Source organism: Monopterus albus, unplaced genomic scaffold (genome assembly GCF_001952655.1).
Source record: "Monopterus albus unplaced genomic scaffold, M_albus_1.0 scaffold15.1, whole genome shotgun sequence".
Classification (NCBI taxonomy): domain Eukaryota; kingdom Metazoa; phylum Chordata; class Actinopteri; order Synbranchiformes; family Synbranchidae; genus Monopterus; species Monopterus albus.
The window spans coordinates 2,542,735-2,556,154 of NW_018127895.1; the positions used below are offsets into that span (position 1 = coordinate 2,542,735).

The following is a 13,420-nucleotide window of genomic DNA, read 5'->3' on the forward strand; positions in this document are numbered from 1 at the left end:
CAGGAATAAAACCACACACCGATAAAAATGTTACTACAGGGGCAAATTATTTTGTCCGCTTACTTTTAATACTGTGTTGCAGTATTACTGCCTGGTCATTAAGTTTGCAATCCCTGATTATACACCACAAGACTGCTGCTGTGCCAGAGGTCAGAATGACTTCCAGTGTAGAACTTTAACAAATCCTTCCCAGCTTTTTGATGCAACTGAGATGGCTGGGCATGGTTTCAGATAAAGGCCCTATAAGTGGAAAACTGTAGGCCTTCCCTATGTAATACAGAGTTATTAACACTGAAGCTCAGAGGAGAATCTGCAAGACGGTTTTGTTTGGCATTAAATCAAAATGCATGAAGGAGCCAGTCTTATCTACAGGATTCCAAAATAGACTGCATTTAGTTTATACTGACAAACACAGAAGCATTGGTTTGCAAACTGATGCTATCATTTTGTTCCTCATGATAATCTATTATATGAGAATATACAAGTAGTAGTTGGTATTCCACTATCACTTCCAGGCTATCAAACAGGGAAAACATAGTAGGTTTCTGGTTTTTAGTGACACAAATAATCAATTTTAGAGCTCCATATTATATTTGAACAGTAAAACCTTTTTATGAACTTGATGAAATAACCTATCATACATAAAATATATTCCTACTGTGCCTTAATATTAAGCAGTCAGGCAAATTCCACAACTGTAATGGATAACATAAAGGAATGGTAGAACCATACACGCAGGAGGAGGTAGGGAATTACTTTTTAAAAATCTATATAGTACATAATACTATTAAAACTGTGGTTTTCAGGGGGAAAAAAAACTAACTTTAAATCATCCTCCCCCCATTCACTCCTCACACAGCCTCTACATCAGTCTGTGAATATACTCTAGCTACAACCTCTGCCAAACACCAGAGGCATCACTAGAAAAAAACAAATGCTCACTAGGTTTGCTCACATGGCTCGATGTAAGGCAAGCAACAGTTCATTACTAGGTAAAGGCCTGGGGGTACTGTGTGGACCACTGCCTCCCTCTGGTGTTAAACACTAGGGCAACAATGCTGTGCTACAAAATCACCCAATATAACAACATAAGGCAGGTTTACTGAGAAAAAGAAATTTAAGACACTATTGTCAAAGCAGCATAATCCTTACTAGTATTCACAACTAAAGGTGACTAGTGCTTTAACAAGTGTTAACCAGTCTCTGTTCCCCAGATATGGCACAGGCGACTGCAAGTGCACTGTAACTGTATTTCTATAGAAAGCAAATCCTTTTGGTCGACGTTTCTTTGTCATTACCTTCTAAAGCAGAAACACTGCTGACAAGAAAACGTGCTGAGCAGGCAAGAGAGGCGGTCACACTCATGTAACACCAAAACAGCACTCTCTTTTCATCACACATGCCTGGCTTGTTTTGCATGTTTTTTTTCCTTTTCTTTTGAGCGAAGCCTACCCAAGGCAATTATGTAAGTCTAAATAACCGGTAGGTTTGACATTAATTAGCACAACACTAAACAAAGTGTTCAGCAGCATAGAAGAAAAGCAGCCACAGGGCCTGCAGCGTGTATGGAAGAATCCATCAAATGCAAGGACCAGCTACAGTGAAAGATCACGTCTTCGCTGCTGCTCTAGCGGCGACTCCTAGTTAGTTGGGTCACATGCAAAGAGAAGCTGCACAGACAGAGACTGCAGAGCAACGATCAATTCAACGGACAAATGGAGATGTTATCAGTATATAATGAGGGTTTCTATTGAAATTGTCTATCTATCTATCTATCTATCTATCTATATATATATGTAGTGACTCAAACTAGTTGCGTTCATGTGGGAGGATGAGAACACTGGTCCTTTGTGGCTCATCTCTGGCTGTGTGACACGGCCAGTGTGTGGGAGACACCACCTACAATAAGCAGGCTGCCTTTTCTTTGGAAAAAAAAACATTTAATTGATGGCAGTGAGCAGTAATGTGTGTGTGCAGAAAATAATTTGCAGAATTTACCTCAAATTGTCCATGTTTGTTAAAGTAAAAACACTTTGGCTGACAAGTCATCGGTCATTCCTGTGTCAAACGGCAACACATATAGAACAGCCTGCAGTACTGCTCACATTACTGCACACTGGCAGTAGTTCAGTTTATATGCTTACAGTTCAGACTCCATGTCCTGATTTCTTTAGCGAAAGAGCAGGAACACCAGGACAAAAAAATATTAGTTCACCCTTTCAACCTTGTATTAGTTATAATGTCCCCAAGGCCATCAACCCACAGGCACCAGAACGAGCTGCCTCTCGCTGTGAATATCCTTTCATCAGTATTCACAAAGTAAAAGTTGTTCTCTGATAAGACAAAAAAAAGGAGGAAAAACAAGGACACTCGAGCAACTGTGAATAATAAAAGATATGAAGACATTCGGTCTTGTGTAAACAGTGATTTCTCGTCAGTAAGTGTGATCCTCCTCTGTCATCATCAACTATAAACAACTGAAACAGATCGGAGTTAACTAGAAACATCCACTCCAGATAAAATGATGCTTGGGTGTAGATGTGTGCAGACATTTTGTTCCAATACATTTTTAACTTAAAATGTCAGACACCAATCTTTTAGTCTATAACCCAATGCTTTTGTCAGGCAGTGTTGATGTCGCTGTAACTGCCAGTGCACTCGACCCTTACTGTACCCTCCTGCTTTACCGTATCATGACTGCAGATCAACTTGTCAGCAAAGGTCTCTGATGAGTCATTATGAAACATCTAATCCTGTAAGATCACATAATGCCCCAGTCACTGGTCATGAGTGAGTGTTAAAATAAATTCTAAGAAGGGCAAGGAGCAGTGTTAAGCATAAACATGTCACAGTTTAGTAAAGCAATTGAAATTTAAGACTTAAAAGATGTGCTTTGGTTTGGTAAAAATGTCAAAACATGTCTAATGCTCTCAAGCAAATAAAATTGGCTATCCTTAATTTAGCATTTTTCCTCCTCCTTTTCCTCCTTTTATAAGCATTAAACAGGTAAAACATTTAATTTCTACATTTGGAGAATCTAAAACTTAAAAAGCAGCAACATCTGTCACTTCTGATGAATGAAGAATTTTCATCAAATGTATTTTCTAGAGCCCAAAAATAAAGTGATTTAAATGTTTGTTTCAAGCTTGGCTGCTGTTCTGTCTGTGAAGCTGAGGAGTTTTAAAAAGCAATTCAAATCCAAAAGTAGTATAGTGGCAGTGACTGTAAATTCACAGCTCCATGCAGAGCATCTGTTTTTAATAGTATAAACATTTTCTAATGTCAAGTGTTTGCTAATAGCACCAAATTACAACACCAGGCATTAAATAGTTTAACGGTAACAGTTTTCTTTGTGATGTAGTTTAACAGTGTTTGACACTTACCTACCAATGTTGGGTAACCTGCCATCGTGGGGATAATTTAATACCGTACAGAGGTAAACATCTGCTACAGTCCACTGGCTACAAGTGATGCAGGTCCTTTCTTGCCTTTGAATAGAGAGGCATCTGTTTAAATGTAATCTGATTGAAGTATTGATTCTACTTAAGAACATCTTTACCCGTTAGGCCTGCATGGCATAAATACTGATTCATGGTGCTTGTTAAGAACTTAGAAGGTTAAATGATGATCATGACCCAGAGCATTACTTCACTGGCACGGGCTCAAAAGACAAGAGGAATTGAAACATCTTATTCTGGTGACGTGAGCCAACAGCACCTGGACTTCAGGGACACAGCCTGTCCGCGGTGAGGGCATGTTGAGACTGATGCACGCATCTGCCCGTCATCCTGGGAGAGACCACTCATTTTATTTAGGTTTTTGCTGTCTTTTGCCACCCATCTGTGTATGAAGACAGTCTGTCTTCTACTCTATTTTTTTACTGTGGAGCACTTAGCAATCCTGAAGTTGGAAAGTGCTATATACAGCTGCACCCTCAAAGCTCTGAAATAAATTATATTACTAAGTCAGAATTTATTTATCTAGGCTAAACTGGCCACTTTTATGTACTTTAGCCTTTTTATGGTAATTTTTTCTACTAAATTGTCTACCTGAATATTTGGTTTTACCTGATCACATCTATTCTATGATTCTGAATTACATACATGTTTTTGAAGAGTTTCTCACAAGTCTAATGTGATTTATAAATACTGTAATGAGGGAACAAGTCAAACAGGATTACAAAGTAAAAGCACTTCCTAAGATATTGTTTTTTAATCCTTTGCAAATTTATAGAACAGTAGATTTTTCCCTGCTGACCTCATATTCTAAAAATGATTCATACTTTACTTTTCTTACTTGAGCTGTCAATCTGCTCTTTCTGCACCACTCCGAATACCAAGCAAGCATACAGGACACACAGCTGAACAAAAAGTGTACATTCAAAGCCAGCTGGCCCACTACAGTGACTAAAGCCCTGGCGAGCCTGTCTGACAGCTGTGTTACATGGTGTGAGGCACACAGGAGTGAATTCAGACTGTCTGCTATATTTAGGCAAATACAAGCAAGGGCAATATCTGCATCAAAGGCTCTGACACAAATAATATTATTCTATATTCAGACCACAGGTATGATATATGACACAGGAAACAACTGAGAAGCATGTGCTTCAACAGTAATAAACTTCTTCACTGTGCAGCTTGACGGCCATTACAGTCTGATTATAATCTCTAGTGGTCCCTGTGTCCCCCTGGTGTATTCAAGGGATTGTATGATACAACAGCACTGCTCACATAATAAATGTTAAATTACACAAAATACGAATGTTTGCAGTGTTGCCCACACACTGATTTATTTGTGGCGGACAACTACAACATCAAAACTGATCGCCACATATTGATTTAAAATAGGTTAGATCTCATTTCAATGTAGTGCCGTGCGTGGTGTATGTGTTTGCTCAGTCCCTCCGTGCCCCGCTCTGTTTCTCTCTCACACAAACACATGACAACCATAACGACAGAGAGTCTGTGAACAGCTCTTCCTCTCCTTGTTTGTCTTTTTAAACACAACGCTGTCAATCACCGAGAGCCAACTCTTCCAATATGTTATTAGCAAGATAGAAAGCCTCGCTAAGCTTACATCAGAATACAGCTGCCGCTGAGGTCAGCACGCTGTATATACTGTAGCACGGATGTACGTGGGCTGCACTGCAAGTGGATAAAGTTAATGCTAATACATAAACTCTGACACTGAATGTTTGCCCCCTCAGTCCACAGGAATATTGAAAAACACACTTGGGAAAGCTGATCAGTCTGACCAGTGTGACCAGCAAACCAATATTTACTGGCACTGCTGAAGGAGCAAGAGAGAGTCAGGAAAAGATGACTAAAGAGAGAGATGTACATTATGGGAGGAGGAGAGCAACAGCCAACATGCTGCTGCTGTGGCAGAGCTGGTGCAGAAAGGACAGATAAGATGAACAGCACTAGTACAATCTTATTCAGTGGGAAACACTGATTTGCAGGCAACCACTGGATTAAGGGGGTTGCTACAGATTTTAATAACAAATGCATGCATTTTAGTCCAGATTCCTCAGATTTAGTGAGTATATTAAACTAAAAGATTTACTAGATTAAAATCACCATCTACTGAACTGATCCTGCTATTCTTACAACTCTGGTGCTACCCCAGACCTTTATAAACCATGGAGGCTAATAAACAAACTACATCATTACGACATTTTCTAAATTATGACTGGTACTTTTTAAGGCATGGTCCTTTTTAGGTCTCAATTTACACTGACACGTGATATCAGTAATTAGCTCCGGTGGCCGCCTTTTGAACTATGGGTTTGCACTTGTCCAACCTGTCGACGCATTGCAAACACACCGCAAATTAAAAAATATCCTTCCAAGCTTCTAAACAAACTTGTTGGCAGGCTCCATTTCCTCCTTTATAATACAGGTGGGGTGAAGGCCACTGAAACGTACTCAACAAAGTCATGTCATCAGTCAATATTGAAACAAGACACCAGCATTAACACCCAAACACTGGCGCTGTGCAGCATCAAAGAACAAAACACATTAGTTCTGCTGCTGAGGAAAAAGATCTGACCATTTGTTACACACACATCAGACACAACTCTGTGTCCAGCTGCAATCACGACGACAAATGCTTTCATCATCGATCAATCAGTGAAGCATGGATGTGCTTGAAATTTTCAAAGGATCTAAAAGGGGCTTCTGTACATCGTATGAATGAACGCAACATACACAAGCAGGCTGTTATTTTGCACTGTGTGGTCACTCCTCTATCACTAACTGCAGCCCAAAGTAGTTCTGAAATACATCACCTGATTAAACCAGCAAATAAAGAGCCTTCCTTCTTACTCATCATCAATCAGTTTCTCCACTAATTTTGCAGTTGTGACCATGTAGTGCGGCTGCTTTATTGACTCTGGTGATGAATGTGGCAGCTGAGCATTTATCCACAGCCTCCCTTGATGTCTTTGCTTTCACTGTTTTTTTTTTCTGATGATAAATTAGTGTTGCATATTACATTTTCAATAAATGTATTATTATTATATTAATGCATTAGCTTTTATCTCCATCTACAGTGAATCAAATGTGTCAAACAAAAAAAAAAAGCCTGCATGGGAAGAGAGTTGTTGCTTTTCTTGTTCATGCTCAGAATTCTGACCACGTAAATTGATAACAAGCTAAAAGAACAAACAACAAAGTGTCTCAGCAACGTGTTAGTCTGATGTAAGCAGACTTCAGTGCTACATGCCATAGATGCCACTAGGCTCAGATCTCTCACGTATTAGCATTATACTTGATTCACAAAGGAATGGAAGCGTCTGCATTCATTATGTTTTCAGCTGCTTTCAGGTGAGGGAGTCTCAGCACTAGAGTAATGGCCAGTTGCACTTAGCCATTCTCTGGATTTTAAGTACAACTTCTGTAATTGTCAACATTTTCTTAAGGTGGGCACACACTCAACAATTGACTAACACCTTCTAAGGCTGAAAAGGCCACACTTAATGAGTGCTTCCACCAACTTGCTTAGATTTTTAGTCCTTTAGTCCTAGACAGTCAGGAAGGAGCACACACCTAAGGACTGATCAATCTCTGTGGACAACACACTTAACAACTGAGAGTTCTGCCAGATGAGCCTGTACATCCCGCGAGATCATGCCAGTTCTCACATCCTTGTATTAAAACAAATATGGATGCAACCAGCCAACCAGTGTGCAGTGTTTATATCTATCCATGTCTTACATTTCACTTTGTGCTGAAAATAACAACAACAAAAAAAAGAGTTTGGGTGAGATCCTGGATGGAGAGCTCATGTCCACTCATCCTAACTTGTCATATGCATGTCTTTCATTAAAATAAATAATATAGTGCAATCAAAGCAGATCACTTGGGAGTGACACATCACTTTCATGTCACCTCATACACATCTCTTTTAGCTGAGAGTGGTCAGTATGTTGAATTTAAAAGGTTACTGCGAGAACAGGTACTTGTTCATTTTAGCTGAGGAAAATTAGACAAATTAGTTTTATTGGCGGTCAAACAGTTGCCATTCTCAAGAGTGGTAACACACTGTGTGACATCAAACATTGCTATTTTCAACTAATTTGTCTCCAGAGCTCAGAGGTAAGAAACACAAATCTTCACCTGCTGAAAGTGTCACCTCATTGTCACTGTCACACCTTCTGTGCATTTAAAAATAGATTTACACAATAGAGATGCCACTTCTACCATTAATACAGAAGTGATCAAAAATTCTGGAGTTTTAAGAACTTAAATATCAGGTGCCACTAGGAAGATGCTGTCCCTGCATGAATGAGCAGTGTACTACCATAGTTATGCCACAAGAGGGAACTGCTGTTTTAAATATGACCCATGCATTACTAGTGCAGTACACTGAGTTTAAATAGTAGCTATGTGATGATGACCTAAAGCTGCTTGTGAGAAACCTCTTGTGAAACTGTTGTGCCTGCTGTAAGACACATCCTAAAAGAATCAGTTCACCCAAATAATACAGCTTCCATCCATTCATCCATTATCTTCTGCTTATCTTGGGTCGGGTAACATAGCTTGTAATTTGTAGCTTTGCACTTATGTGCAGTGGTATCTAGTGAAGCATATTGTGTTGGTGCTGTATGGCCAAGTTTTACAGTATCTCTCCTATCAAATGTTTGACTGCACACAAATACAAAGGAGAGAAGTGAAGTTCTGTTTGTGGTGCTCACAGCACTACAGGATGACAGTAACAGTGTGCCTGTTCTTCTGGATATTCCACAGACCTCACTGAGAACAGTTTGCAGCAGAAAGTAGTTCCAATGAAAACTGGTCCACAAACAAGAGCTGGACTTACCTTCTTGTTGGAAGAGCTTTGGTGTGTACAACCAGAGTCCAGGTTGTTATTGGGGGCAGACGTATTGTTCCTGAGAGAGGGAGACCGTAGCCCTTCCTCCACTTCTGCTTCCTCATCCTCTTCCTCCTCCCTCCCACTTTCTGCTGAATGCTCAAAGTCATCACTGTCCTGGTCCATCTCTTCCTCATCTTCATCCTCCTCTTCCTCCTCACCCTCTTCTCTCTCCTCTTCCTCCCTGCCCTGCTCCTCCCCTTCCTGTGTCCTCTCCTCTGCCTCCTCCTCTTCTTGGTGGCTGCTGTGGTTGTTGTTCTCCTCCTCTTCCTCCTCCTCCTCTTCTTCGCCCAGCGGCTGACCTCGCAGTCGTCTCTGCTGTGCCCCCCACATCCATCGGGCTCCTTTCTCCCCTCCGTTCACTTCGTTTGGTGGGGCCTCTTCATCATCTTCCCCTTCCTCATCCCCGCGAGGGCCGTTGCTGGCTCCCGATTCGCTGGGCGCCCATGGCTGTCCTCTCTCGCCATCAACCTGCGACGCCTCAGGCTGTGACCAAAAACAAACAAACAAAAAAAAAGAAAAACTATATAATGTCTCTGAGGTATGACGATGAATTCCATTTGTTGCACTTACAATTACCTGAAAGTTCCTATTTTGTTGCCAACATTCAGGACATCTTCACAATTATACGACCTGCTTACAACTCGACAATCCACTTTAAATCTAAAAGTTTATGTTTCCTATACCTATACAAAATAACTACTTGAATATCAGTTGGCCTTACCCTTTGCTGCAGCTGCCCTTCCTCTTCTACTACCCGATTCATGTGCTCATCGTCGTCACCCTCCTCTGCAGCCTGCTGGGGTGCCCGGGCTGTGGAGGAGGCGTTACCTCGCACTGCCGGACCCCCCGGCCCCCGACTCCGCCTGCTGCTGCTGCCCCCCGACAGCAGATCCTGGTTCATTTCCAAAAGCCAGCTTGCTACCTCCTGGACCTTCACTAGGCTGTCTGAGGAAGAGAAGGGTTTGACATTCTGCAAGACAAAAAAGGAAAAAAAAAAAAAAAACACACAAATGATTAAAGTATCTTAACTGTTCACTTCTGTTGAGACAGTTTTTCTGAGGCTAAAAGCAAAAGAATAGAGTGTCTTAATGCATGCTCAATTGCTCTTCTGCTCCAACACAAAGTCTGAATAACCCTCTATATTCTATTCTTACCTCTAAATTAAAATAAAGGCCATTAAACATTTGGTCTGGGAGCCACACTTGTGCCGCTCAGCAGCAGACAAGGAAAAAAAATGGTAGGAGTGATTGTTTTTGGCTTTAGATCACACAGCGTTGGATGCTCTGCCTTGCATGCAAACGGATGGCAGAATAGCCTTGAGATCTACTAGTATTCCAACTTCTAACAAAGCCAATAAACAAAGTCCAATCTGTCAAATACAAAACGAAAACATGGCTTACATGTACCAGAACCTTGTCCAATAACTGTCCTTAACATCCGAGTAGTCTACTAGTTTCAGAAAGCTGAAAACCCTGTTTATCTTCTAAATCCAATGTGTTGTTGCTATGCATTTACCAGTTTAAGATGGCAAACCTACTAAATAAACATCACATCGCTTCTGGAATATATGAAATTCGATTTGGAATTGAAGAACAGGATCCAGATTTTGTTTACAGTAAGACAGCTTTTCTTTCTGACACCGAGTCACAGACGCAGCAGTGCAGACAAGGATCCAACTCGAGCAACGGTGCTAATCTGTCACAGTGAACGCGACTCTCTTGAGCTGAAGCTTCTTTTAGTACATATATGCTTATAGGAAGGTCACTGCACATAATATGATGCTTCAAAGCAGCGATATGTAGTTAAGCTATTAGCTATTATCTTAAGACACAAAGCAGAGGTGGTGGAGAGGTGAGACTGGGAAGAAGACGTACACGCAGGCTAAACCTCAGACATGCTAATGGAGAGGACACCAGTGTTTCAATCACTACTTGGGATGCACTGATATAACTTTCTGTCCAGATAAACAATTCTGATATCTAAAGTCAGGGTACTGGCCGACATGGAGCATCAATCCAGTCACAGAAAAGGAAATAAGGTTTTGGTTTAATGTATGAATGAATGTACTTTGGCCTCTCTGTCTCTCTCTTGTACTTTAGCTGCCAGAATGATGTCACCATATCAAACTACATCTCTAATATCTAATTTAAAAAAATACAATGTTATTCAGTTGGTAGCAGTGCTTAATTGCATCTTGACAGGTCGCCCCTGTAAATTAACTCAGGGCAGCTTGAATAAGAGAGCATTAAAGCTGTTTTGTTTATTCGTTTATGCATTTTACCTTTTCTTTCTCATACAAATGGTCTAATTATAGCAGATATTGTATGTTGTACAGATTGTAGAGTCCTGTGGAAAATCTGTGATTTCAGCTTATGGCAAAGTTATATGGGAAAGCTATCAAGGCAGAAACAAAATCTTAGTTGACACTGTCACTCCCACTCCATCTGGATATAAATCACTAGCAATGTTACACAGACACGAGATGTCTTGGTTTAATTGCTGCATCTAAGGACCGATCAGTCTCTGTTTATGTGGTTAAAAAAAAAAGAAAAAAGAGGAGAACAAAGTTACAAAGACTAGAACAAGAACTGCAGTGACTGAAGATGAGTTTTTATGTACTGAGCTTTTATGTGCTCATAACTTGAGAGTGGATGAGAAAATACACAAGAGTACAAGGAATGTACTAAATTTGCAAGTCATGCTTTGTATTAATGAACATGATCTATGAAGAGTACCAGGCATTCACTGGAATGTTCTTTGTGTTTATTGTCAACTGAATTCATTCTTTTTATTTGATCAACTGGTCAGAGTCAAAGTGGTTCAATCCTGTAAAACAAGAGCCCAAGAGAGACCGAACATCTCCACAGACACTGTCTTCTGTTCTTTGGCCTGGTTCACTTCAGTGAATTGTGAAACCACACAAAGACACAAGTTGAAGTGCTCAAAAGCAATTCCAACTAATACAGAAAGTATATTTTTCTGACTCAATATCCAAGTAGCAAAAAAGGCTTAAGTAAATAAAGGTAAGTGGGATGTGTGACCCGTGGATCTGTCTGGTCCAAGTGGTAGCGGGCTGAGCAGACAGCGTCCAGAGCAGTTCCGTGCTTAAGACTTTGTAGTATCAATGACTTCTGTTTGTAACGGAGGACACAATGCTAGAAGTCATGCACATAACTGAGCACAAATGTGATCACTAGTGTGTAGGTACTCTGTACAGAAGTGGTTCCCAACAACATTTGGTTTTGAGATAAAGGGGGCCCATTTGTCTACAGGTGTTGACCCGCTCAAACAAAGAGCTTTTTATGTGCAGCTATAAAACAAGCTGTAAAAAAAAGAAGTACTAGAGTGGAGTGTTTTCTTTTTTGATGCAACACCACCAACTCTGCCTTCATTAGTGCCAGTGCCGTTTAGTAGGACCAAATAAATGACGGCTATTCTGAAAATAATCAAGCAGTATATCAAACAAAGACTGCTTGCCACTGTCTCACAAGGCAGTTAAAACATACAGTTGAGCGCACGGTTCCTGCCCATCATATTACTCTGTGAATTGTGAATTACTCGTCTCATTTGTTCTGTTGAATTTTAAGCTAATGACAGATGGTGGTATAACGCTGGTTTTGCTGTGATGCTAGCGCGTTACAGACGAGCTGCTGCGACCAGGTTTGGTTGACAAATAAATTGGTAGCATTAAACAAAATGACCCAGTAAGTGTGTTGTCCTGTTGTTGGCCCAACATTAATTTGTAATTCTCAAAGTTAAGCTAATATTATTTTCATTAATGTGAAAAATTACAAAGAAAGTACAAAAAAGTATTGGTAATGTCTATTATAGTCATTCTGATTTCTCTGCTACTAGCCTAGAAAAGAAAAGCTGTACCTTGTTGTCATGTTATAATATTGTTATACTTGCCTTTTAAATAAAAAGTCAACTTTTATGTCCTCAATCAGGTGTCAATTTTTCCCTGTGACATTGAAAATGGCACTGAATATCGATATTTTTTTCAAGGTACTGTATCAAAGTTAAAAATTCCAGTATTGTGACAACCCTGGGAAAGCTAGAAAAAGGGCGGTTGCACTAAGGTGGGCAGTCTGGCACAGATTTTCCAGCTTCATCTTTGATCTCTAAATAAATTCTTATCTGTCTGACAGTTTACTATTGGGCATGTGAGATCAAAAGTTCACTGCTGGTAACACACTGTATGAGGATAAGTTTACTTTTGTCTTAATTACTACATAATCTTAACTAATGTAGCTTCAAAATACACCAATGCAATGAGATCTCTAGCTAATCTTAACTATGATAAATTAAGAACCAGCTGTGCAGGCTGTTGTTCCAGATCTCCTCGATGCAGTATACGAGCTGAGAAACTATTTCTAGGAGGTTAATATTTTATCATTTTCAGTGCAACCCCACAGCTTTGACCTTGAGGAAAACGTCACTGGTCTTTTAAATGCTTCTACTCCTCTTTTCTATATAGTCCCAGTGCTGTGGTGGTAAGCATTAGATGAATCTCAGATTGCACAGCCACCCCCCCACCCCCCCGAGACTGCCAGTTCATTACTGTGAGCTGAGAAGAGGAAGGCTATGAATAGCTAAAGTTGCCCCTGCCTTTTACTGGAATGGCCGAGGTTCCGTAATTAGCTTCCTAAACACAGCATGAAATTTGTTTGTTGTTACTATTGTTCAATCCACTGCAAGCGGTTTAAAAGAGGGAGAGACTTGACAGGCAATAAAAATGTGACGCCGATGAAATGACACAAACATAACTCAACTCAGATTTTTTTTTTTTTTGCCAAGGGCTCTTGTGTTCTTGCTGAAAAATTGATCAATGGTGACTGGAAAACAGTTATTTTAAATTTCTAAACATGTTATGGCTCAACATTCAGCAGCATAGTTCATGGATGCAAACTGCCAAATAAATGACAAGGATAAAATCATTACAGAATAGCACCGTGTGCAGTTATACAAACTAATCTTCTCTTGAAACTTGTAAAAACCAGTGAATTGATGTTTGGGTGCAGCAAACACACAAAGATGACATTTC

At 40.2% G+C, this 13,420-nt stretch overlaps 1 protein-coding gene across 1 annotated transcript in view; it reads right to left on the bottom strand.

The window, feature by feature from the left end:
* The window catches only part of fbxw7 (F-box and WD repeat domain containing 7), a 78,452-nt gene that overhangs the window by 60,570 nt on the left and 4,462 nt on the right, over positions 1-13,420 (bottom strand). The window contains 2 exon segments of the mRNA XM_020591749.1: positions 8,323-8,859; positions 9,098-9,346. Coding sequence (XP_020447405.1) covers positions 8,323-8,859; positions 9,098-9,346 — 786 coding nt within the window.